At 43.6% G+C, this 26,866-nt stretch overlaps 1 protein-coding gene across 1 annotated transcript in view; it reads left to right on the top strand.

The window, feature by feature from the left end:
* The window catches only part of LOC137655849 (ras-related protein M-Ras-like), an 87,681-nt gene extending 72,857 nt beyond the window's left edge, over positions 1-14,824 (top strand). The window contains exon 6 of the mRNA XM_068390028.1: positions 9,546-14,824. Within this exon, the coding sequence (XP_068246129.1) occupies positions 9,546-9,629 (84 nt within the window). The 3' untranslated portion in view covers positions 9,630-14,824. The remainder of the gene's footprint in view (positions 1-9,545) is intronic.
* The last annotated feature ends 12,042 nt before the right edge of the window (positions 14,825-26,866 follow it).

Genomic DNA, 26,866 nt, shown 5'->3' with positions numbered 1-26,866 from the left:
TTTTTACATTGAAAACAGTATTATTTGTTGAGGGTATCTCAAAATAAGTTCTCTCTTACGATGGTTACATAATTAGGATTGGAGTTAGATCTTAACTTAATTTTCTGTTTTTTGTGAGAGTTTAAAATGAATTTTTGGGCTCAAGCCATGTCGTCCTGATGGAAGGTTCCTATAAGTATCTTTCTAAGGGATATTTGCTACAGTGATATTCCCAGAGAATTTACCTTTAGGTCTCCAGAATTCTAACTCCTGAGCGAATATCCTTAAAATTTCTCTTAAGGATATCGCATAAATCAGGGGATGTAAATCTTGATACGGCACACAGCAATCTTCACCCCGAATAGCGTTTTTGCTTCGAGGGGGAAAGTGGCAAAAATAGAAGGGGAACCGTTATCAAGGTTTCCTTCCTCCCGTACTACTATTCAGTATCTAGATGGTGCGTTATTCCTATATTCGTGGCGGTTTCGCATGGTGTTTTCCTTGTCGCTCTAACGTTTGTGCTCGATATTACGGATTTTACAATGCAATCTCCAGCCTCTTCTGCCTCTGGAAAGTTGAGTATTTATTCTTTACAGTGTATAATTTTTAGCTCCTGCTTCACAGTGAAATTAGAGTAATTTTAAGTGTTTGGAGCTTAGCCGGTCACCGGAGGTACCATGGGCGCTGTCGTTCATAACGCATGTGTTATTTAGTTAGTCGAACGACATTCCCGGTTGTAATAGCATTTATATTTTGAGGCTATTCAATTAAAGTAATACTAGGGTGATATATATTATGTCGATTGTATTCTTTAGAGTTTCGGCGATTTAGGTAACTGAACCTCGCCTGCGCTAGGCTTCCTTGCCTACGCGCTTCAGTTTACTATCATGCATGATTTAAGTCTAGTTTCCTAGTGGTAATAGCACTAATAAAATATAAGCTATTTAGGCACATTATACTTCTAAAGATTTATACATAACATTGCATACATTTCCTCTTCCTATCGATCGTATACGTTAGAGTTTTGGTACTATAGGTAACCGGAGTCTCACCCTGCGCTAGGCTAGCTAGCCTATGCGCTTTAATATACTTTCATACATGTTCCCGGTTTACCCTCGTGTATTGTTTTATCAATTCATAAGGAGATAGATATCTCCTAGAATTATTATATAATTCGATACTCATCTCCAGTGGAGATCTAGGGGTAATCTCTTCTCCCTCTGAATACCGCCCAGGCGACAACCCTAATTTGGTCCTGCCATAGAGTAGACACTCTGGCTTAACTAGGCTAGGGTTTTCTGTCTCTTACCCTTGCCAGCGGGTAGCCGGCTTTGGGTTTCTTGACAGAACCTCTGAGTATTCAGTCTTTGCTGACGGCAGAGCAGCAGGGTGAGAAGTCACTCCCCTGCTGGCTTCTGCTGCCGGCATAGGAGGCTATGCCTCCCTAGGCCACACTTGAAGTGGTTGTATGATGCCGCCACCTTCTCCCCTGCAGTCTAGAAGACTAGTCCTGTGTTGGCAGACCCTAGGCTGAAGAATAGACATTCTTCTGCTGCCTAGGATGAAGCCGACACTGAAACGATGTTTCTTCCCTGTTGAGAGACAGCGGCAATCTTGCCGCCTCTTAACACCATTTCGGCAGACCCTAGGCTGAGGAATAGATATTCTTCTGCCGCCTAGGATGGCGCCGATATTGAAACAGAGTTTCTTCCTTGTGTGGTAGGGGTGGCAACCCTGCCGCCTTCTTCCACACTTTATACAAGACCCTTTTTCCCTGCCCCCTCTGTTCTTTAGCGATGGCCTAGCCATCGCAACCCATTGGCTGTCGTCGTACAATCTCACTTGCCGGCGAGTTGTGGGGCCGGGCGGGGCTCCTACATAGCAGCTGTTCAGTCGCTCAATCTTCCCTTATGGACACAAGAATCCGGGAAAACTGTGCCGGCGGTGGCGGCTGCCGGTGGGAGACCCCTATTCTGTAGAGTGTTCTTCAGTCCTCTCTTGGACTGCCATCCACATACCCGGGACTGGCAGTGACCGGCAACGGTTTTGTGGTTGGATGGAGGCCTGAATGATACATTCTCCCCTTCCATTTGAATCCTCATTCTGGAGGAAGGCAGTAAGATTATATAATTACACCCTTATTTATTATAAACATATTATATAAGGTAACCCTTCACTCCATGCTTTCTCTCTCTCTCTCTCTCTCTCAGCTAGTGCCGCCAGGTACTAACCGGCTGGGCCGGTGCCGTCAGGTACTAACCCAGCCGACAACATGCCGACTGGGCCGGTGCCGCCAGGTACTACCCCAGCCGGCGAGACGCTGGCTGGATCGTGCCGCCAGGTGCTAGCCTAACCGGCAACATGCCGGCTAAACTACAGTATATGATTATACAGTAGCCAGTATATTTGTAGTATAGATCATACTGCAGACAGAAAACTATAGTATATATTATATAGTTATTTTCCAACATACCCCGTGTGTCCTTGCACAGTCTATTGTTGAGACCAGTCATATATTGAATGAAAAGATTTCTTTCAACAAACTGATAGATGATCAGTTACTATTTATCCCACATTATTAAAACCTTGGGAATGGTCAGTGTTAAGTTACACTTATCTACCTCTAGGGGTTTGAACCCTTCCCTTGGGTTTCCTGAATAGGAAAACTCTAGGCTTTAATTTTGGGGGAGGTCACAGCAATTGGCTGGACTGGAAACACAAGTATGTGTCTTTCCTAGTTCCTTTCTAGCTTGTCTATCGTAAGCTATAATGTTAAAATATTAATAATAATATTTTATACAGTTGTTTATCAGGTGAGATAAACTACCGCATACTCATTTAATTTTCCTCTCTTTACAGGAGGACCAACTGAAGTGCCAAGTAGTCTTCTGCAACGTCAGAAGACTACTGACCTCCTGCACCACTTCCAAGGGACCTCTCCAGTACTGGGACCCCCAGGATTGCAAGATTTGCAAGGCCTTGAGTCAAGGGATGCAGCACGAGAAAAGCTGCGCAGGTGGGTTCTTGGTTTTCAGAAGAACGTCACGGGACCGTACCTTCCGAGCGAACGGATGCGCTCCTTGCTGTTCCCAAAAGCGGGTATGGAAACTGTGATAACCCAGCCACGACCTGAGATCCCTTGCGTCCAGATTGCCGTAGATACGGACGTCTCCGACGCTATGCAAGGCATGGACATCCACCAAGAAGAGAGGATGTCAGAGGTGTCTGAGGACACCGAGAGGGGCCTTCTAGCGGAAGGTCTCGAGGAGGAGTCCACCTTGACTCCTGAAGAAGAAGAAGATGATGAGTTCGAATCGGAGTCCCTTCCGTCAGTCCCGGCTAGTGAGCCATTACCTTAAACATCTTCTGCCCCTCCATCGGATGACGTGAAACAGGCACTGGCCAATCTCACGGTGTTTATGGAAAGTCTTCATAAACAAGGTGAAGAAAGGAAGGCGAAAATGGAGAGAAGAAGGCGAAAATGGAGAGAAGAATCGCCCAACTCGCGTTCCGTGGGTCTCACAAGAGACTCAGGGTTCAACATCTCCCACCTTGCTCTGACGTTAATCCCTGGAGGTATGCAGAATACATGCCTATTACCAATGGCAAGATTTTCATTTCAGAGAAGTTGGGGACCGTCCCCATCGAAGATGTAGACTTCTGGCCTAGTTTTCAAGCCTACCCAGACTGCTTCGTCCGTCTGAGGCTGGAACCAACATCGAAGGAGGAGACGGAACCCAGAGAGGTCATAGTACTTGACCATGAGAAGGTTCAGGCTCTTTTGTCAAGTAGCCTGAAGCAGACGGGCTACACTAACTCTAAGGTGTCAGGCCTTAGCAAGAAGCATCCCACCTTTCTTGCTCCAGCTTCGTTAGCCTTTCCCTTTACATTGAAAAGTTTTAAAGCCGTAATGAAGGTAATAGAGGCAGGCAAACCTTGCCCTACACTCAACGAGTGTAGACCATTATCTCTAGCCCTGCCCATGGAAGATAAGGACTGGAAGGAAGTCCAACTTACCTTTTCAGTTGGGAAGTTGGAGGCAGATATCGCTGGACGTCAGTTCAGTGAAAATCTCCCTAAGCTGTCTGACTTTCTCTTACATAGGTAGTAAGAGACAAAAGAAAGACTGGCCGCATCTCTCTCTCTGCAGAACTGTCTATAGATGACGGCAAGCAATAGTAAAACCCCAGATATGAACATGGTCATGGCCAAAATGCATTTGGCTACTGTGGTCAAGGACCTGTATGGCTTTGTCAAAGCCAGAAGAGCATGTAGGGTGTTCGTGTTTGCTTCCGCATCAGTAAAGCACGAGCCCAGGAAGCTGATAGCTTCCAATATCTGGGGTAAGGACCTCTTCCTGAGTGAAGTGGTCAAGGAAGTTGTAGACAAGGCCGCCACGGAGAATAGAAACCTTCTCCAGAAGTGGGGCATGTCAGCGCAGAGAAAGTCTTCCCCGGATGAGGGTCCCCAGCCTAAGAGGAAGACGAAAAGACCTAGGCTGCCCTCTCGCCCTGCCAGACAGCAACAACAACAACATCCCACAGTTGCCATGAGCGCCATGCCCCAGATGGTGGCTCAACCCCCAACAACCTATCAGATGGTGCCTCAGCAGGTGGTTGCTCAGTCACCAGCGTTCAACCCTGCGTTTGAGAGGCAGACCACTACCTTTCGTCCCAAGGGTAGAGGGTCTAAACGGGGCTCCTCTAGATACCCCCAAGAGGTAAAGGTGGTAAGATAGGACGCGGTCAAGGAGGTAAATCCTCCGGTAATCAGAAGCAATGAGTTGCTTCAGGTAGGAGGGAGACTCCAACAATTTCAGGATCGTTGGACCTTCGATCCTTGGGCTCCACCACCATTTCCTCAATTCTTCCAACACTCCATCCCCGTACTGGAAAAATACACCCGAGAACTTTTGAGCAAGCGGGCGATAAGAAGAGCAAAGGCCATCAAATTCCAAGGAAGGCTGTTCTTTGTTTCTGAGAAGGACTCAGACAAACTCAGTCATTCTGGACTTGTCGCCACTCAACAAGTTCATAGAACACAACAAGTTCAGGATGTTAACCCTTCAACACATAAGGCCCTTGTTACCAAAAGGGGCGTACACAGTCTCGATAGACCTGGCAGATGCCTACTGGCATATTCCAGTCAACCGCCCCTCTCCTCCTACCTAGGATTCAGGCTACAGAAGAAGAAGTACGTCTTCAGAGCCATGCCCTTTGGACTAAACATAGCCCCAAGGATTTTCACAAAACTTGCAGACGCAGTCGTTCAACAACTACGCCTAGAAGGTGTCCAGGTAGTAGTGTACCTGGACGACTGGCTGGTGTGGGCAGCATCTAGGACGGAGTGTATGCAAGCATCCAAGAAAGTGATCCAGTTCATGGAACATCCGGGATTCAAGATCAACGTCAAGAAGTCTCGACTAACTCCAGCTCAAGAGTTTCAATGGCTGGGAATCCTTTGGAACTTGAAGTCACACCGTCTCTCCATTCCCCCAGGGAAGAGGAGAGAGATAGCAGGATCTGTCAAGAGACTACTGAAATCCGACAGGATCTCAAGACGCCAACAGGAAAGAGTACTGGGCTCCCTCCAGTTAGCATCAGTGACAGACCCAGTGCAAAGAGCACAGCTAAAAGATGCGTCAGGAGTCTGGAGAAGATACGCATCAAACATTCGAAGAGATCTAAGAAGACCGATACCAACCCTCCTACGATCATTTCTCAAGCCATGGTCGAAAGCCAAGAACCTAAGGAGGACCGTGCTCTTGCAACCACCTCCACCTTCAGTCACCATCCATACGGATGCCTCGAAGGAAGGATGGGGAGGTCACTCCCATCAACGGAAAGTCCAAGGGACTTAGTCTTCTCTATTCAAGACCTTCCACATCAACATTTTGGAGGCCATGGCAGTCTTTCTGACGTTGAAGAAACTCTCCCCTTGCAAATCAGCCCATATAAGACTGGTCCTGGACAGCCAGGTGATAATGAGATGTCTGAGTCGTCAAGGCTTGAGATCGCCCCAAATCAACAAAGTGATTTTGTCCATCTTTCGCCTAGCGGAAAAGAAGAGATGGCATTTGTCAGCAGTTCACCTTCAAGGGTGCCGCAACGTGACGGCAGAAGCTCTATCCAGGCTCACGCCGATAGAGTCAGAATGGTCCCTAGACGCAGACTCATTCTCCTTCATCGTACGTCAAGTACCGGAACTGCAGATCGACCTCTTCGCGACGAGTGACAAGAAGAAGCTACCTCGTTATGTGGCCCCATACGAGGACCCTCTAGCGGGAGCAACGGACGCCATGTCCGTCGACTGGAACAGATGGAACCGGATCTACCTGTTCCCTCCGACCAATCTCTTGATGAAGGTCCTCGATAAACTGAGATCCTTTCGGGGAACGGCAGCTCTAGTGGCTCCCAAGTGGCCAAAGAGCAACTGGTTCCCTCTAGTATTGGAACTGAAGCTGAGGCTGGTCCCTCTGCCAGACCCAGCACTGTCTCAACAGGTCCAGAAGTCGACTGTCATCGCTTCATCACAGAGAACCCAAAGCCTTCATCTCATGATTTTCTCTCCTTAGCAGTAGAGAAAACATTTGGGATCTCGAAAGGCAGTATAGACTTCTTAGAAGAATATAAGTCTAAGTCAACCAGAAGACAATATGAATCATCTTGGAAAAAGTGGGTTGCTTTTGTCAAAGCAAAAGGACCAAAAGAAATCTCAATGGTCTTCTGTCTGTCCTTCTTTATCCACCTTCATAATCAAGGTCTGGCAGCCAACACGAGAACTACGTGTAAGTCAGCTCTGACTAGACCTCTACTATACGTCTTCCAAGTAGACTTGTCAAACGAAATCTTTAACAAGATCCCTAAGGCATGTGCTAGACTTAGGCCTGCAGCTCCTCCGAAGCCCATTTCATGGTCCTTGGACAAGGGCCCACACTATGCTTCAACATTGAATAATGAGGATTGCTCTCTGAAAGACTTGACTCAAAAAGTAATTTTCCTGTTTGCTATAGCCTCGGGGGCCAGAGTTAGTGAAATAGTGGCCCTATCCAGAGATGAAGGCCATATTCAGTTCACAGAAGTGGGAGAACTGAATCTTTTTCCTGATCCAACATGTCTCGCTAAGAACGAGCTACCCACCAATAGATGGAGTCCCTGGAGAATCTGCCCTCTGAAGGAAGATGTCTCGCTGTATCCAGTGGAGTGTCTAAAGGTCTATCTTCGAAGAACTTCAGACTTCAGGGGAGGACAGCTCTTTAAAGGAGAAACTTCAGGATCAAACCTATACCTAAAACAACTTAGGGCGAAAATCACCTATTTTATTCCCAGAGCGGATCCTGACAGTACACCCACACGTCATGATCCAAGGAAAATCACTTCTTCACTGAACTTTTTTTAGTATATGGACTTTGAGCGTCTTCGCTCATACACTGGATGGAAGTCATCCAGAGTGTTCTACAAACATTATGCGAATTAATTGCATGAACTCAAGCGTTACGTGGTGGCGGCAGTTAGTGTACTAAAACCTGTCGTCTAGTGCTGCGATGAACAGTGAGTTGATTGGGACCATCAGTTATACACGTGAAGGTGTTCACACCTCTCAGTGTAATACTTTTTAAGTGAGTGTCACCATGGTGACACCAAGGACCGTTCTAATTATTTGAGGTGAAGAAACATATAGATAACACTTGTGCCGTGTGTACTTACACAGTGTGAATAGACATTCAACATCACAGAAATTCATATTAGAAAATTTATCAAATTTTCAAATTTATGGTGGCATTAATAAAGCTTTCCCTTTCAGGTGAAAACAAAAATTTTCTGTGTTATGATTGATTGATATGTTTCTTATTACATATATTAACATTTATGTTTTACTGTACCTGTTACTTTATGTTGGTCATTTATTGCCAATAAATATTATCAATATGTATTTACGTCTTATTTCGCCATACAATTGATTTTTAATAAAATATATTAGAGTTTTCTTACCCATAATAAAACTGCATATATTTACTTATGAACAATATGTATATCTAATACCCTTGTTCTTATATGTGATGCAAACATTATCTAATAATGTTTGTTCCAATACGTTATACAAACAGTGAGACCTGTATTTAGTTGATGCTATGTTTGTTCATACATTATATGCAAACCTTAAGACTCCTTTCCTACGTCTAGTATGACTTTTCCCTGCAGGGGGCAGGAAGCACTAACATGGTTTATGTTTAGCAGTACAGTAATGACGTATAACGGTAACGTCATATGTCTCGATGGTCTGGATGACCATAGGAAAAATTGTCCCAAGGTCAAGGCACTTTAAAAATCCACAGATACAGTACTTTCTAATACTTCTCTGATAAGCTTCCATAAGCTTGAGCCCAAAAAATGGATTTCGAGCGAAGCGAAAAATCTATTTTTGGGTGAGATAGCCATGTTGTCTTGATGGACTGGCCCTCCTTTTCTACAGAAAAGGCCTTGGCAGGATCCCTCCCAAAATTACTATATCTGAAGCACCATGCTCAATGCTACAAGGAATAACACGCCATCTAGATACTCAATAGTAGTATGGGAGGAAGGGTACCTTGATAACGACTCCCCTTCTATTTTTGCCACTTTCCCCCTCGAAGCGAAAACGCTATTCGGGGTGAAGATTGCTATGTGTGGTATCAAGATATTCGTCCCCTGATTTATGCAATATCCTTAAGAGAAATTTTAAGGATATTCTCGCCAGGAGTTATAATTCTGGAGACCTAAAGGTAAATTCTCTGGGAATATCACTGTAGCAAATATCCCTTAGAAAGCTACTTACAGGAACCTTCCATCAGGACGACATGGCTATCTCACCCAAAAATAGATTTTTCGCTATGCTCAAAATCCGTTTTTAGAAAGTAAAGTGAGTGTGTTACAAATATAATACAGTACAGAATTCTTTATGTTCAATATTAGCAACAAAGTTTCTGCATTCAATGCTTTTTACTGTTTCTTTGTGAGTTTTCAGTACTTTGACAGGTAATAAAGAACCCTTTAGCCTTTTTAATACATCCCTCTATGATATTCAACTCATTTTCCATCTTAGCTTCAGTACACTTGAAATGAAGAGCACTATTCTCGACCTAAGATTAACAAAAGACATAGGAAAGGAACAAGTTACTTATTTAAAAAATAAGCTACTGTTAAAGTGAAAAGAATGCTCTCACTCATGTGGAAAAGTCAAAATTGCTAGTGGTGGCATTTTTTATTTGAATGAGAACCATCAGCAGCAACGCCACCACAAAGGAAAAAAGCACAAGTGACGTAAAGTCAGATATGACGAAATTCGCCACATTGAAATGTGCTTTAGAAAATTGGCATAAATTTGAATTTGACTTTGGCCCAAACAAAATAAAGTGGGTTACTTATTTCTTTAGATGATATCCATAAGTATTTAATACTGTATGTTTTGTAAAACAATACTTATAATCTTTATATGTGATTTCTTTTAATAAAAAAAGATCTTTTTAGTTTCATTGTATTTGGATATTTATTTTAGCACTCATCTAAGTTGAATGATCTTTCTTACAGGTTGTCCGTATCATCCGTAACTCTCCACCAATTGACGGCCCCAAGAAGCACCGAGTCAAGACTACTAAATGCTTGATTATGTAAGAGGCTCCTTTTATAAGCTTTATTTATTTTTTTATCTATTTATTGTTCTTTTTGCTGGCTCCCACAATCACTATATAAACTGACAATTAGTTTGATAGTGATTTGGAGGGGAAATATATTTATGTAACTATGGACAGATATATAGACAGGAGGAAACAATTCAATAAGGCTTACTTTTTACATATCTGTGCTTGTACAGATACAGTATACCATTTTTATACTTTGCAACCCAGGAGAAAGATTGAGCTAGTCTTGCAATGGGAAAATTTATGTTGGGATATTGCTTCTTTTATGCAATTACTTTTACGCTATTTGTTCCTCGTCAATAAAATTCCACACTTGGAAGGGATTAAAAGTCTAAACGCTGTAAAATTCAGTGACCATTTCTAACACGTACAGAATTATGCACGGTGATATAATTTTGTATGATATATTAATCATCATCATACATATTCAATTATCTGGTTTTAATTTCTCACAGCAACTTTACACTAAAAGAAATCTATACTATTTTGATATGCAGTTTAACAGGATTTTTATGTAGAGGATTAAAAGGTTAAACAGTTTTTACCTTCATCTGAGCCAGAGAAAAATGAAAAACAAATGCTTACTTATAAAAAGGGTAAGGAAGTTTATGAAAATAAAAACTTAATTACTAATACTGTATATAGCTTGATGGTTTAGGGAAAGAATCTAGCATCACCAACACTCCTGGTAATTGCTGTCCTTATGAAAAGTAGATGTATGAAGGGATTTTACAACTACTGCAATTATAAATACAGTACATTCTTTTTTCAATATATCTTTATTTTTACATCTTGTAACATGGCTGGATTTGCAAGGAAGTAGGTTTGGCATAAAAGAAAAATAGTATTTAATCGCACAATATATAATACTGGAGAACTTCTCAACAGTGGCATGAAGAGGCCATTGCACAGGATCTTACTGTAGTGCGTGTATTAACGAGTGTAAGCAATAACTGTAAAAGCAAGCATCCAGTTCCACTCAATTTTGGATTTACATTAATAAACAACTGGTTGATATTCTTGCATTATATTTTTCTATTTGCCAAAGATACGGTTTAATTCTTAATTCTTGTCTTACAATGTCATTGCTTAAATTCATCAACGTAGTAGGTCCTGTAAAGACTTGACATTGCTCAAACCTAATATTTTACACACGGTGATCATTAACCACATCGGAGAAACTTTTGAATGGTCACTTGAAAGCAGCCTCTTAAAATGCAGTTGAAAAACTTGTTATATAAATAAAGAATTTCTTTTTATGCTAATTCCTATTCGTTAAGGTGCAGTTGGCAAGTTGATTAGAAATTGTTATAATATCAAAAAAACTCGAAGAGATGAATTGAGCGGTGCTGTAGCAAGTCAGTTGCTGGAAGGAAGAATTATGAGTTTATTAAAGGGTCTTAACCTACTGAAGACAATAAATTTCCCAATTTTCAGCCAGCTGTGTATTGCTCCTTATATGTCACAATTCTGGTTGTGTAGTTTCTTTGTTATGCTAATAGCATGTATTATTTCTTGAAAGTTACTCTGAAAATTTTGAATTTTATAAAAAGTAACTACCTCATAGTCTTGTTTGGATAAATCACTTCAATCTTTAGTTTAGTCAATTATATAGATTAAAACCTGATTTTTGGTTTTTAATATAAGTTATCTTAATAGTTATTTGAAAAAAAAAATAAATTAAAAAGAAATTTGACAAGCCACATAAGACTGATAACTACAAGTTTGTCCCCATTTGACCTGGAAATAACAACCCAAGATTTTTAAAATTACAATCAAATCAAGTGATGTTTTATTGGATAAAGAATATGGTAATTAAAGAGTATGTTATACTCTTTAAAAAAAGAAGAGCTCATACCAAAAGTACATGATGTGGAGCCACACTTTTATATAATACCAGAGCTTATGCATTGCCTAAAAGTAGTTACAGGATTCAGAAGATGAAATAGAATTTTGAAATCTATTTTGAATTTGAGAACAGTATATTTCCAATTCTTACTGAATGCTCTGTGGAATAATATTTTTTATGGCTTTGCAAAATGCAACTGATACAAACCAATTAATCCAGATATAGTTAAAAAAAAAAAGAAACAGAATCTACTTAGATATTACATATTTATTGAAATGAACACCTATACTCTATCAGAACTTGAAGAGATTTTAAATTTATAATAAAGCATACCCCTTTTATAGGGTTGTCTATATATCTGTCTATCAGTCTATTTGTCTGTGTGTATATGTATATGCACAAATGTGCACACAAATGTCACAATAATTTAGTTTTATGGGAAAAGCTTATTATGTTGAGACAAGATTATATTTGTGGTGCCAATTTTTAATTAAAAAGAAGCTGTAACCAGTACTTTTTATTTATTTGTTGTTTTGCCTTTCTTCATATTCATATATGAAGATAACATTTTTTAAGTAAACTTATCATTATTATTAATTGTTATTATTGTATCAAAAAGACGTGAATTATGAAGCCACTCATTCCCTTATGTTTGAGTAAGACTTCAGTAACAATCGTAAGATTTGTCTTGTATTTGTAGTGGGTAAATACTAAATGTTGTCTTATGTTTCAGCTCTATGTTGATCAAGTGTAGTGTTACTTAAAAAAAAGTTTGTATACTTTGATATTGACTTAAGCTTTAAATTAAGTTTGCAACCCAAATCTTTCAATATGTACCAAAGAAACATGGAAGTTGTAGACTTGCATTTTCCATGTTACCTTTATTCTTGTCACAATTAGCACTGTTTGTGGACAAACATCCTATATTCAGTTTTAGTACCATGGATGTTTTCAATTCTTTTTTTTTCTATAATGGAGGAATAACAAGGTAGAAGCTTTCTATGCTCAAAATAGAAGCACAAACAAAATGCCTTACAGGGCATATGAATAAGTGCTCAAATTCAGATTTAATTCTTATTGAAGAGTTTATTTACAAATGTTTCCGCGGTCTCCAGGGCTTACGCTTTGATGCTGCGATGCACTTCTCTTTGTATTAGGATATTTTGAAAGTGCAAAATCTTCCAGAAGCTAAGTGAAGGAAGTTCTATGAATGTAATGAGGTTTATTTCAGGCACCATAACACAAAATGACTGGAACATGTGTATCCTTTGGCGTGTTGAAGTTCATATCCGATTTGTTAACAGGACCCCTGCATCCTCACGACTCCCCCCTTGAGTAGGTGTGAGGGGCTTGCGGATATGCTCTGACACTAGATCATTGACTTAGTGAAATATGCGCATGCATGTATCAGTATATATATACAGTATATATATGTGTGTATATATTAATACATTGTACATTATATAAATTGTGTACTGCCTAATCTTAAAATCTAAGATATGGCATCTATGCTTTGTATACACCTGTGCAATCAAATTCCATTTGCAAGGAAGTTACAGTAATTGACTTGGAGTTGGTTGTTATAGTGCGTAAACTTGACAATGCATTTTTACTTGTTAATACAATACCAAATTAGTATGTATATATATCTATATACTGTTCATTCTGTACATGCATGTGTGTAATAATTGACAAGAAGCAGCATTGCATTTGCAACATTATTCCTAAATTGGAATCTTCTTCTTGTTGATAACTTCAAAATAAGTAGTTTTTTTGTCCTTTGTGTTATAGTGCTGGTATATACTGTATTTTCATTTGTTACTCGTTGAGTGACCATGGTATGTAATGAGTATATAATATGGAAGAAATTATATTCATGTTTTTTTTTTCTAATTGAAAATTAGGTAATATTAATGTACTTTGATGTATGATATTGGAGGAAATTCGGTTAAAATACTGCAAGGTAAATATGACAAAAAATTTAGTAGTACTTAGAGATTCAAATATGCAGTTGTATCAGATCTCATTGTGTCATAAGTCACACGCACTGAAATTCAACACTGGCTTTTTTTTAAGGCCAACATGACTTGTTTACAAACTTCTCATTAATTTTGAAAGTTATCCCAGTTGTGAAGTTATTTTTTTTCCAGAATATAGTCATTGTTCCCTCCTCCCTTGGTTATCCTCTCTCCTCGCTGCCTTCCAGCGTCATATCCCCCGTAAGGCCGGAAGGAAGTGAGGCTAAAGGAGAAAATTGCAAGGGAGGCAAGGAGTTTCCATTTATCTTGTTTTGATTTCTGTTCCCACTAGGATAGTAGAATCCCAGTCCTAGAGAACTTTGTTGTAAACTATATTTTGTGAAGTATATGTTGTCTGGATGTTCCAGATGCTACATAAAAATATAGCTATATTACATTTAATGAAAAATGTTAATTTAGGATGTCCCTGAGTAATTTAACTTGGCCTAGTTAAGTTTTTGCTTAAATACCCCCATATGAGCATCACTTTACAAGGCCTCTTGTTAGTTATTGTTCAGGGAAAGTGGTGGTGTGTCATTAGGATGTAATTAAATGTCCAGATATGTCATTGCTGTACAAAATGTCTTGAAGTGATTCAATGTTCCTTTTGTCAGTAGTCTTGACTTGTCATAGGTGTTCTAAGATCAATATATAGTACGATTGTTTATGACTGTATTCGAGGCTTCATAATGCCCAGGCCTCAAGGAGAATAAGGTCTATGAAGCTTAACAGAAACTCCTTTTCATAACTTGTGCTGCAGACATTCAGTGCAACTAATAGATTAAATGTTACATTGTGCAGTTCATTGCAAATCCTTTGAAAAGACTTGGAGCGATAGTAGGAAGCAGTGTAGTGGTTTTGGAAAAAGTGCATATTATCGCTACATGTTGTGCTGTGCTAAAGGGCATTTGAGTTCTAATTGTAATAGATATTGTAAATATGTTGTGCATATGGATAAGTTCTCGAAGAGTAAGAAGTATAAGGCTAGTAGTCTTGAGAAGACCAGAAGGATTCAGTGCACTGCAATGGGCACGATTCTTCATACACCGAAACGAGCAGGGTGTCAGTTTCAATGTCTGAGGTTGTGGATATTGATGCCCTACTAAAGGAATTATGTATGAGAATGTGCTACTGGTGTTAGCTATCAGTCCTTTGGTAGCCCAGTAAAAATATTGCAAGTACATGTATTAGGTAACAGACAGTATGTTGGTCTGGAAAGGATAACAATTGAAAATGAAAGTTCAGTTGGTGTATTTTAGCCTAAAACTCGTCAGAATGCCATTAAAATTAAATGTTGTATAATTGTTTTTCTTTACCTTTACATGTTGTGTAACTGTTTTTATTTTCCCTTTATTCACTTAATTTAACTGAGATGAGGCACTGTTAGTAACAAATCTCCATTATACTATGAGTTGTTTGCTTTTAATTAGTGTTCAGGTTCTAATTATTTTGATTACTAGATTTTTATACCACTAAACTTGATTGATTACTACAGTATTATAATTACAGTACAGTTGTTTAAGTCGTGATAAATAAGGACGAGTCTTGATATTGGTATCTCAGGAAAGGAGAATAGGTTAACTAGGCTAAATTACGTATTATGGGACTTGCTCAGAAAGGAGTTTATTTATTTGTGAATTTTTCATGGGAAATTGGGGACTATATACCAGAGTAAAACCCTTTTTTTTCTTCTACAGTAATACCTCAGGATACGAAATTAATTAATTCCGGAGTGGCTTTTGTAACATGATTTTTTCATAAAGTGAGTCGCTTATTACGTGTAAATTGCCTACTTCGTTCCAAGCCCTTCAAATACACCATATCAAATTTTATAATAAAGGTAAAACCTGAATGAAATAGAGCCAAATACATTTGAATCATTCAATATACCTAACCTAACCTAGCCGTTAATACCTGTAAATGAAGTACATGTACTGTATATATTAGAATATAACGCAAACGGCAGAAAACATTAACACAACTTTATGAAACACTTTACATAAAAATTTTTTTTTTTGCCTTTTCTAATTTGTTTTATTTATTTTCACTACGTTTTGCACTTTTTAAATTTAGTCATTTTCAATATTAATCTTACCCGATGATCATGTAGCTGTCAACTCTGTTGCCCGACAGAAAAATCTAAGGTCGGGATACGCCAGCGATCGCTATACAGGTGGGGGTGTACAACAACAGCGCCATCTGTCGAGTAGGTACTCAGGTACTTCTTGTCAACAAGAACTCAATTTTTCCTCTGTCGTGCCACCGGCAAGACCTACTTGGATACGCTGTTGTTTCTGGAGTTGTTTTCACGCATTTGGTGATGTATTCGCTCTAGATTTTAGCTTTCGCTATTCAGGAACTATTATCATTAGCTTATCAAGCTTTTTGATTAGATTTGGATTAATTGTTGATGAACTTTGCTAGATTTTGGATTCCCCCCTTTGGCTAATTCAAGAATTCAAGATGTCTGACCATTCTCAAGTCCCTAAGTACAGGCAGTGTAGCGCTAGGGACTGTTCTAGGCGTCTTCCGAAGGCCTCTATAGATCCTCACACCGTTTGTTCCAATTGTAAGGGTAAATCCTGTCAATTGGAAGATCGATGTGAGGAATGCGCTGGGCTTTCGGAATTCGATTTTAATGAATTCCTAAAGAATGCACGTAGGCTAGAGAAGGATAGGATCAGGAGGAGTTCTTCTCGCTCGTTTGATTTTTCCTCTCCCCATGCCCCTCAACCTATTCCTTCCCCTGTAGTGGTGACTCCCGACCCTGCTACTAGTGCTCAACCCTCCATGGCGGACATGATGCGTGCCATTCAGGCTCTTGGTGACAGAGTGGAGTCATTAGCTAATGACCGGAATCAACTTTTGGCCGATGTCAAAGAGTTGAAAGCGAAAAGTGCAGTGGGAAGTGTAGTGAGTGCAAGTGCGGTGAGAAGTGTCAGTGTCAGTGTTGCGCATGAGGGTGCATCTGTTCGTGCCAGTCGTCCTCCCAGTCCGGGACCTCTTGCAAGCTCCCAAGCCCAGGGGAGAAGCAATGTCGAAGGACCAAAGGGTTCGACAGGCCTTGATCAGCGTACGGATGTACCCTCAGTGGTTGCGGACGTATCTGTCAGAGATCGTCCCATCCACAAACAGACGAGTGAGCCCATTCATTCCTCGTCTGTGGAAGAAGTTTCTAGGAAGAAACGTTGGACCAAGGTCTCACGACCTCTCAAGCGCAAGGTCCCTTCCGAGCGAGTCCAACGGCCCAGGTGTAGCCACTGGGTCAGTTCGGACTCGCCGCAGTCTTCCGAAGACTGCACACCTCCCAAGAGAGGTAGAGTGGTTCCGCAGCAGGCAATCACTCCGTCTGTTGCCGCACCAACCACGGTAGACCCTAAGTGGTCCATGCTGCAGACTATGCAGTCTCAGCTTGCTTCCTTCATGCAGGAGTATCGTGCTGAGAAGGTTGACACTGCACCTGTTAACCTACAACCTGCCACGGTTGTGCGCTCAGCAGATACTGCGGCTGCCTGCTCCCACACTCCACCTGTGAGAGCTCCACCACCGATGCGCAGTCGACCCTGCCAGACGCATGTTCATGCGGCACCCTCCGTTGACATACGTGAGCTACCGCATCAGCAGTGGGAAGGTGCTGTCAAGCTGCCGTGTTTTGACGCAATGCGGCAGTCTCCGCAACCCACGGCAGTCCTTCCCACGCACCAGCACTCCGCTTTTGTTGTTGCCAGCTCGCAGACTGACCAGCAGCGGCATGATGTTGGATCCAGTGCAGCTACGCATGCACCCGTGCTGCCGGATTCAGCCGTTCAGCTTTCTGCTCCACCTTTGCCACTTCCTCCTCAGCTTTCGGATGATGGAGTATCTGATGACGACGAAGCTGCGCATTTGGACGATCCGCACTCCGACATTGAAGAACCCAAGTCTACGCCTCCCTCCTTAGACTTTAGGAAAGTCCTTGCCCTGTTTAGGGAACTGTATCCGGAACAGTTTGTGTCTGCAACCCCGCGCTCACCTCCCTCCGAGTTCGCTTTAGGCATGCAGTCAGCAGCTCCTGCCTTTACGAAACTCGTACTCGCGCGCTCATCCAAGAGAGCTTTGAGGGTACTGGGAGAGTGGTTGCAGTCCAAGAAGCAACTGGGGAAGACTGCCTTCATCTTTCCGCCTACCAAGCTTGCTTCCAAATCTAGCGTCTGGTATGCCACGGGAGAGGAACCCGGCTTGGGAGTTCCTGCCTCTGCCCAGGGCAACTTCTCAAGTCTGGTTGACTCTCCCCGCAGGCTGGCTATGAGACGATCTAAGATTTGCTGGTCCTTTTCTGACATGGACCATCTGTTGAAGGGAGTTTTTCGTGCTTTTGAGATCTTCAACTTCCTCGACTGGTGTTTGGGAGCGTTAAGCAGAAAAACCTCCCCTTCGGATAAGGACTCTGCCATGCTTATCATGTCTAGCATGGACAAAGCCATTCGGGATGGGTCTGGTGAGCTTGCGGCTTCGTACGTGTCTGGAGTGCTTAAGAAGAGAGATCACCTTTGCTCCTTCTTGTCTGCGGGGATCACACCATGCCAGAAGTCGGAGTTGATGTTTGCTCCGCTTTCCAAGTGTCTCTTTCCGGAAGAGCTGATCAAGGGGATTGCTGCCTCGTTGATCCAGAAGGATACCCATGACCTGGTGGCTTCTTCCGCACGTAAAGTCACAGCTTTACCTTCCGTGCCGAGACCTAGGATGGACACACCAGCATCTAGGTTCATCCCGCCCTTTCGTGGCAGAACCTCCAGCAGAGGAGGTACCCGTGCCGACAGTCATCGTGGCAAAAAGAAGAAGGGTTCCAAGTCCTCAAAAGGCAGAATCTGACTGCCTACCTCTCCAGACAGCAGTGGGAGCCAGGCTCAAGAACTACTGGCAGGCTTGGGAGAGCAGAGGTGCAGACGCTCAGTCTGTGAAGTTGCTAAGAGAGGGGTACAGGATTCCGTTCTGGCGCAATCCCCCTCTAGCAACTACTCCCATCAACCTCTCTCCCAACTACAAGGAGGAGGACAAGAGGCTAGCTTTGCAGCAAGAGGTGTCTCTCTTGCTACAAAAGGGAGCGGTAGTCATAGTCCGGGACCATCAATCCCCGGGCTTCTACAACCGTCTCTTCCTGGTAGCGAAGAAGACAGGAGGCTGGAGACCGGTGCTGGACGTCAGTGCTCTCAATGCTTTTGTCACCAAGCAGACGTTCACAATGGAGACGACGAAGTCGGTGCTAGCATCGGTCAGGAAGGAAGACTGGATGGTCTCGTTGGACCTAAAATACGCGTACTTTCATGTCCCCGTCCATCCAGACTCCCAACCTTTCCTAAGGTTCGTCTTTGGAAAGGTCGTTTACCAGTTCCAAGCCCTGTGCTTTGGCCTAAGCACGGCACCTCTTGTGTTTACCAAACTGATGAGGAATATTGCCAAATTCCTTCACTTGGCAGACATCAGAGCCTCCCTCTATTTGGACGACTGGCTTTTAAGAGCTCCGTCAAGTCGTCGCTGTCTGGAGAATCTCAGATGGACTATGGATCTGACCAAGGAATTGGGTCTCCTGGTCAATATAGAGAAGTCCCAACTCGTCCCATCCCAAACCATTGTCTATCTAGGTATGGAGATTCAGAGTCGAGCTTTTCGGGCTTTTCCGTCGGCCCCCAGAATCAGTCAAGCCCAAGAATGCATCCAGAGCATGCTGAGAAGGAACCGATGTTCAGTCAGGCAGTGGATGAGTCTAACAGGGACTCTTTCATCGCTGGCCCAGTTCATCGCGTTAGGGAGACTCCACCTCCGCCCCCTTCAGTATCATCTAGCTGCTCACTGGAGAAAGGACATGACGCTAGAAGCGGTCTCAGTTCCTATATCCGAAGAGATGAGGTCTGCGCTGACGTGGTGGAAGAACAGCATTCTTCTCAAGGAAGGTCTACCATTGGCTGTTCAGACCCCCGACCACCTTCTCTTCTCGGACGCATCGGACACGGGCTGGGGTGCGACACTGGACGGACGGGAATGCTCGGGCACGTGGAATCCGGAGCAAAGAACACTTCACATCAACTGCAAGGAGCTATTGGCAGTTCATCTGGCCTTGAGAAACTTCAAGTCCCTCCTTCTAGGCAAGGTGGTGGAGGTGAACTCCGACAACACTACTGCCTTGGCGTACATCTCCAAGCAAGGAGGGACTCATTCGAGGAAGTTGTTCGAGATCGCAAGGGACCTCCTCACCTGGTCAAAAGATCGAAAGATTTCGCTGGTAACGAGGTTCATTCAAGGCGACATGAATGTCATGGCAGATCGCCTCAGCCGGAAGGGTCAGGTCATCCCCACAGAGTGGACCCTTCACAAGAATGTTTGCAGCAGACTATGGGCCCTGTGGGGTCAGCCCACCATAGATCTGTTCGCTACCTCGATGACCAAGAGGCTCCCGAATTATTGCTCACCGATTCCGGACCCAGCAGCAGTTCACGTAGATGCCTTTCTTCTGGATTGGTCCCATCTAGACCTGTATGCGTTCCCTCCGTTCAAGATTGTCAACAAGGTACTGCAGAAGTTCGCCTCTCACGAAGGGACACGGTTGACGTTGGTTGCTCCCCTCTGGCCCGCGAGAGAATGGTTCACCGAGGTACTGCAATGGCTAGTGGACGTTCCCAGGACTCTTCCTCTAAGAGTGGACCTTCTGCGTCAGCCGCACGTAAAGAAGGTACACCCAAGCCTCCACGCTCTTCGTCTGACTGCCTTCAGACTATCGAAAGACTCTCAAGAGCTAGAGGCTTTTCGAAGGAGGCAGCCAGAGCGATTGCCAGAGCAAGGAGGACATCCACTCTCAAGGTCTACCAGTCAAAATGGGAAGTCTTCCGAAGCTGGTGCAAGGCGAATTCAGTTTCCTCAACCAGTACCTCTGTAACGCAGATAGCTGACTTCCTTTTACATCTAAGGAATGTAAGATCCCTATCAGCTCCTACGATCAAAGGTTACAGAAGCATGTTGGCAGCAGTCTTCCACCACAGAGGCTTAGATCTTTCCACCAACAAAGATCTACAGGACCTCCTTAAGTCTTTTGAGACCTCAAAGGAGCGTCGGTTAGCCACACCAGGCTGGAACCTAGACGTGGTTTTAAGGTTCCTGATGTCAGCAAGGTTCGAACCGCTTCATTCAGCCTCTTTTAAGGATCTCACATTAAAGACTCTTTTCCTCGTTTGCTTAGCAACAGCTAAAAGAGTCAGTGAGATTCACGCCTTCAGCAGGAACATAGGTTTTACATCTGAAACGGCTACATGTTCCCTACAGCTTGGTTTTTTAGCTAAAAACGAGCTTCCTTCTCGTCCTTGGCCCAAGTCGTTCGAAATCCCAAGCCTGTCCAACTTGGTTGGTAACGAACAAGAGAGAGTACTATGCCCAGTAAGAGCTCTTAAGTACTATTTAAGACGTACAAAGCCATTACGAGGACAATCAGAAGCTTTATGGTGTTCTATTAAGAAACCTGCTTTACCGATGTCTAAGAACGCAGTCTCTTATTACATCAGGCTTTTGATTAGAGAGGCCCATTCTCATCTGAAGGAAGAAGACCATGCTTTGCTGAAGGTAAGGACACATGAAGTTAGAGCTGTCGCTACTTCAGTGGCCTTCAAACAGAACCGTTCTCTGCAGAGTGTAATGGATGCAACCTATTGGAAAAGCAAGTCAGTGTTCGCATCATTTTACCTTAGAGATGTCCAGTCTCTTTACGAGAACTGCTACACCCTGGGACCATTCGTAGCAGCGAGTGCAGTAGTAGGTGAGGGCTCAACCACTACATTCCCATAATCCCATAACCTTTTTTAATCTTTCTCTTGAAATGCTTTTTATTGTTGTTTTTGGGTTGTACGGAAGGCTAAGAAGCCTTCCGCATCCTGGTTGATTTGGCGGGTGGTCAAATTCTTTCTTGAGAAGCGCCTAGATTAGAGGTTGTGATGAGGTCCTTTAGTATGGGTTGCAGCCCTTCATACTTCAGCACCTAGGAGTCGCTCAGCATCCTAAGAGGATCGCTAGGCTCAGTAAGGAAGACGTACTTAAAAAGGCAGAGTAATGGTTCAAGTCGACTTCCTTACCAGGTACTTATTTATTTTATGTTTGTTATTTTGAATAACTGCTAAAATGAAATACGGGATACTTAGCTTCTAATGTTAACATGTATGCTGGTCTCCACCCACCCCCCTGGGTGTGAATCAGCTACATGATCATCGGGTAAGATTAATATTGAAAAATGTTATTTTCCTTAGTAAAATAAATTTTTGAATATACTTACCCGATGATCATGAATTTAAGGACCCTCCCTTCCTCCCCATAGAGACCCAGTGGACCGAGGAGAAAATTGAGTTCTTGTTGACAAGAAGTACCTGAGTACCTACTCGACAGATGGCGCTGTTGTTGTACACCCCCACCTGTATAGCGATCGCTGGCGTATCCCGACCTTAGATTTTTCTGTCGGGCAACAGAGTTGACAGCTACATGATCATCGGGTAAGTATATTCAAAAATTTATTTTACTAAGGAAAATAACATATTTCTTCTTCAATTCCACTTTTCCATTTTTTTGGATCACTAAAACCTACACCTGGGCTTACTAATGGCCTCTGAAAAATAACAATCCAAGGAATCTTGTTTCTGCCTACTTTTTAAAATGTTCCTGAAATTACTCGGGGCAAATGTCACTAAATTGTGCAAGATGAATTCCCAACAAGTGAACAAACAATGGCCGCCATGAAAGGCCAGACGGGAATAATAAAACAGACTATACTGGATATAAAACAAAAGCCCGGTACAATAAAATACTGTCAAAACAAACTATGGTACTTAACATTGGAATGTGTGAAGATGAAGCTTCGGACATGACAAAATAAATCCACGATAGATAAAAAAGACCGAGAGCACAACAAAACAAATCAACACTTAGTATTCCAAAAAGAAGGATGTTGTTCAGATGGCGCTCGCGTCGTGGCGTGGGTGGTGCGGCGGTGGGGGTGTGTCTAGGGCCGTTGTATCGGCCCATCCCTTTGACGAAGGAATTAACTAAATGGAAGACAACCTGTGAATAGTGGATTTCACGCGCCTTTGCTTTATACACGACACCCAAAAGGTGCTCGCGCGAGGGTTGTAACCTCAGCATTCCATGCTTTTATCTTTCTCTGGTATAATTGGAAGGTTTTATCAGAAAAGACATACAAGAAGGACTTTTCACCGGGCGCCACAGGTCTCTCCCCAGAAATAGATTTTTCCTTCGTCAAAATCCCTTTTCTCCTCCTCGCCGCCAGAGATCTGTTCCTCAACGACATTCAGTTGCATGGCCTTATATTCCTTCGGGTCATCTGTCGTAAGCTCCTCGAGAAGGTCATTAATATTGTCCTCATTGACGACCAGCCACATGGACCTCCCGAGTGAAATGATTTTCTCAACCTCAGGTTGCGGAACAAATTCAGGATCATCAACGGTTTTGGCTTCGCCTTCATCTAGGCTTAAGTCGAATCGCTCGAAGTCTCTTACGGAGACGGCATCAGGCCACAGCTGCTTCTATGAAGAGTTCAAGGCATGGCTCAAAACCTGCCAAGCTTGATTGATGAATCTGAGGCACATCACAATATCAAAATGCTCCTTCCAAAATTCACGAAGGGTGAGGTTTGTGATGTAAGTGATTTCGAAGAGATGTTTCGTGTAGTCTATTGAAATTCGAAATCACTTTTTGGTCCATGGGCTGGAGGAGACGGGGTGGTGTTAGGTGGAAGGAAGAGAACCTTGATAAAGGAATATTCTAGGAGGATATGATCCTCGAGGCCAAGAGGGTGAGCAGGGGCACTGTCTAACACTAGCAGACATTTCAGAGGGAGATGGTTCTCTTCCAGATAATGTTAACAGTTGGACCAAAATAGTCTCGTTACCCAGGCTTTCGCATTAGCCCTCCACATCACTTGAAGCGTCTCTTTTGTACTTTGTGTGACGAAGTCTCGAGGACTCTATGAATGATACACCAGTAGAGGCTTAACCTTACAATCACCACTGGTATTGGCACAGAGTGCAAGGGTAAGCCTGTCCTTCATAGGCTTATGCCCAGATAGCTTCTCTTCCGCCGTGATATAGGTCCATGCCATTTTTTTCCAAAAGAGCTCAGTTTTATCACAGTTGAAGACTTGTTGGGGAACGTAGCCTTCCTGGAGAGTCAACTCGTCTAATTTCTTGACAAAGTCTTCAGCCGCTTTCATGTCCGAGCTGGCAGCCTCCTTATGGCGCACAACCGAATGAACCCCAGTCCATATCCTGAATTTTTCAAAACACCCACATGAAGCCTTGAACTCTGGGGGTGCCTGTTACTATGTCCCATCTCCTGCTTTGTCTTGAGCCCAAGCATCCATGAGATCATCGACAATGGCACCGACTTTGTGGCAGATTACCGTCTCGGTGATCATATCTCCAGCGATTTCCTTGTCCTTAATTCAGAGGAGAAGAAGTCTCCCCATCTCATCATAGACGTGGCTCCTCTTACTAGAAAGGATAGCCATGCCCTTAGAAGGTATTGCTGGTTTGATGGCTTCCATCTGCTTTAGAATGGTGAATATTGTCTATGAATTTCGGCTATACGGTACTCCTTAGCAATCACACTAAAAAGCATGCCACCCTCAAACTTCATTATTGCCATAGAAAGCATCCTCTTCTTTCCTTGAATATCAGCAACATTCTTGGGACCCATGGCTATAGTATTACAGATTTAATAAAGAAACAAGAAAACTATAAGTACGAAATCAAAATCGCCAACACGAATTCAATATGAACAATAGCGAATACCGAAACAAAATGGTCAAAGGATGCTGGCAGATGCAAGATGATGATGGTGTGTTTAAAGTTAAACAAACGTGTGACACGCGAAATTTTAATTTTCAATATTAATCTTACCCGATAATCATGTAGCTGTCAACTCCGTTGCCCGACAGAATTCTACGGACGGGATACGCCAGCGATCGCTTTACAAGAGGGGGGTGTACTCACCAGCGCCATCTGTGGTCAGGTACTCCAGTACTTCTTGACAACACCACCTCAATTTTTCCTCTGTCGTGCTTCCGGCAAGACCTACATGGATACGCTTATGATTTTGGAGTCTTTGTTCACGGTTTTGGTGAAGTATTGCTCTGAGATTTCAGCTTTCGCTATACAGGAAGCTTTTCCCTTAGCTTAGATAGCTTTTGGATTGATTTTGATTAATGGTATAACGATCTTTGCTTTAATTTGGAATCCCCCCTTGACTGTTCTCTGATTCAAGATGTCCGACCATTCTCAAGCTCCTCCCCAAAGACGATGTAGGACTTGTATTAGGCGTCTTCCGAAGGCCTCGGTTGATCCTCACACCGTTTGTTCCGACTGTAGGGGAAAATCCTGTCAGTTGGAAGATCGATGTGAGGAATGTGCCGGACTTTCGGAATTTGATTTTATTCGATTCCTCAAGTATACGACTAAGTTAGAGAGAGAGAGAGTTAGGAGGAGTTCGGCTCGCTCTTTACTTTATTCCTCCCCCCATGATCCTCAACCTTTTCCTCCCCCTGTAGTGGCTACCCCCGAACCTATTATTAGTGCTCAGCCTGATATGTCGGATGTTTTACGTGCCATTCAGGCTTTAGGTGATAAGGTGGAGTCGGTAGTGAGTGACCACAAGTTTCTCTTGGCAGATGTCAAGGAACTTAAAGTGAAAAGTGCAGTGGGAAGTGGTAGTGCCAGTGCTGTGCCTAGTGTCAGTGTCAGTGTTGCGCATGAGGATACTTCTGTGCGTGCCAGTCGTCCTCCCAGTCCGGGACCTCTTGCAAGCTCCCAAGCCCAGGGGAGAAGCAATGTCGAAGGGCAAAAGGGTTCGGCAGGCCTTGATCGGCGCACAGTAGTATCCTCAGTGGTTGCGGGCGTATCTTATAGAGATCGTCACTTCCACTCTCAGACGATTGAGCCCTTAATTTCCTCGTCTGCAGAAGATGTTTCCGGGAGGAAACGCTGGACCCAGGTCTCAAGGCCTCTTAAGCGTAAGGTCCAGACCGCGCGAGTCCAACAGCCCGGGTGTAGCCACTGGGCTAGCTCGGACTCGCCGCAGTCATCGGATGGCTGCACGCCTCCTAAGAGAGGTAAAGCTTTGCCTCAACAGACCTCAACTTCTGTTAAAGCTATGCCTCAACAGACCTCAACTTCTGTTGATCCCAAGTTGGCTATGCTGCAGACTATGCAGTCGCAGCTTGCGGTGTTGATGCAGGAGTTTCAGGCAGAGAAGGTTATCACACCTCCTCCTGCGAGCGCTCCCCCACCTCTGCGCAGTCCAGCCTGCCAGACGTATGAGGTTGAGGTTCCTCAAGCTACCTCCATGCGTGAGCTGCCGCTTTGGGAGTTGCCAGATACCAGCGCTGTGCAGCAACCTCCACTTTCCTTGAGGCAGGAGCCTCTTGCCACGCGGCAACCTCCTCAACACTTGGGGCAGGAGCCTTATGCTTTGCAGCAACCTCCTCTACCCTTGAGGCAGGAGCCTCTTGCGTTGCAACCATCCTCGAGGCAGCAACCTCTTGCGGTGCGACAACCTCCACCATCCTTGAGGCAGCAACCTCAACTCTTGCAGCAGCCACCTCCACTTTCCTCGAGGCGAGAACCTCAACTCTCGAGGCGAGAACCTCAACTCTCGAGGCAAGCACCTCAACTCTTGAGGCTAGAACCTCAACTCGTGGGACAAGAGCCTCTCTCTGCGCAGCCACCTCAACCCTTGAGGCAAGCGCAACCCTTGAGGCAGGAACCTCATGCTATGAGACAGCCACCTCAACGCATGCAGCAACCTCATGCTATGAGACAGCCACCTCAACGCATGCAGCAACCACATTCTTCTCAGCTTAAGCCGCTTCCTATTCAACTTGAACCGCAGATTATGCAGCATGAGCCTCATGCTTTACAGCATTCGCCTCTCACCACGCTTGCTCCTCAGACCCCCGCAGAACCTCCTTCATCCCAGCCTCAGGACTTTGTCATTACCAGCCCTCATCCTCTTCAGCAGACTCTTGAGGATGAATCCGCTAGTGCGCATGCACCCGTTCTTCAGGATTCAGCCATTCAGCATACTGCTTTATCGTTACCTCTCGCTTCTCAACACTCAGGTGATGAGGTTTCTGAGGATGAAGCGGCTCACCTGGATGATCCTTCATCTGATGTGGAGGAACCCAAGTCATTGCCACCCTCCATTGACTTTCGCAAGGTCCTTACTCTTTTCAGAGAGTTATACCCTGAACATTTTGTTTCTGCTACCCCTCGTTCTCCTCCATCCGAGTTCTCTCTAGGCATGCAACCTGTTAAGTCTGCC

This window comes from Palaemon carinicauda, chromosome 16 (genome assembly GCF_036898095.1).
Source record: "Palaemon carinicauda isolate YSFRI2023 chromosome 16, ASM3689809v2, whole genome shotgun sequence".
Classification (NCBI taxonomy): domain Eukaryota; kingdom Metazoa; phylum Arthropoda; class Malacostraca; order Decapoda; family Palaemonidae; genus Palaemon; species Palaemon carinicauda.
The sequence above is the reverse complement of the archived record's forward strand: the minus strand, read 5'-3'. Positions and strand labels throughout refer to the sequence as shown.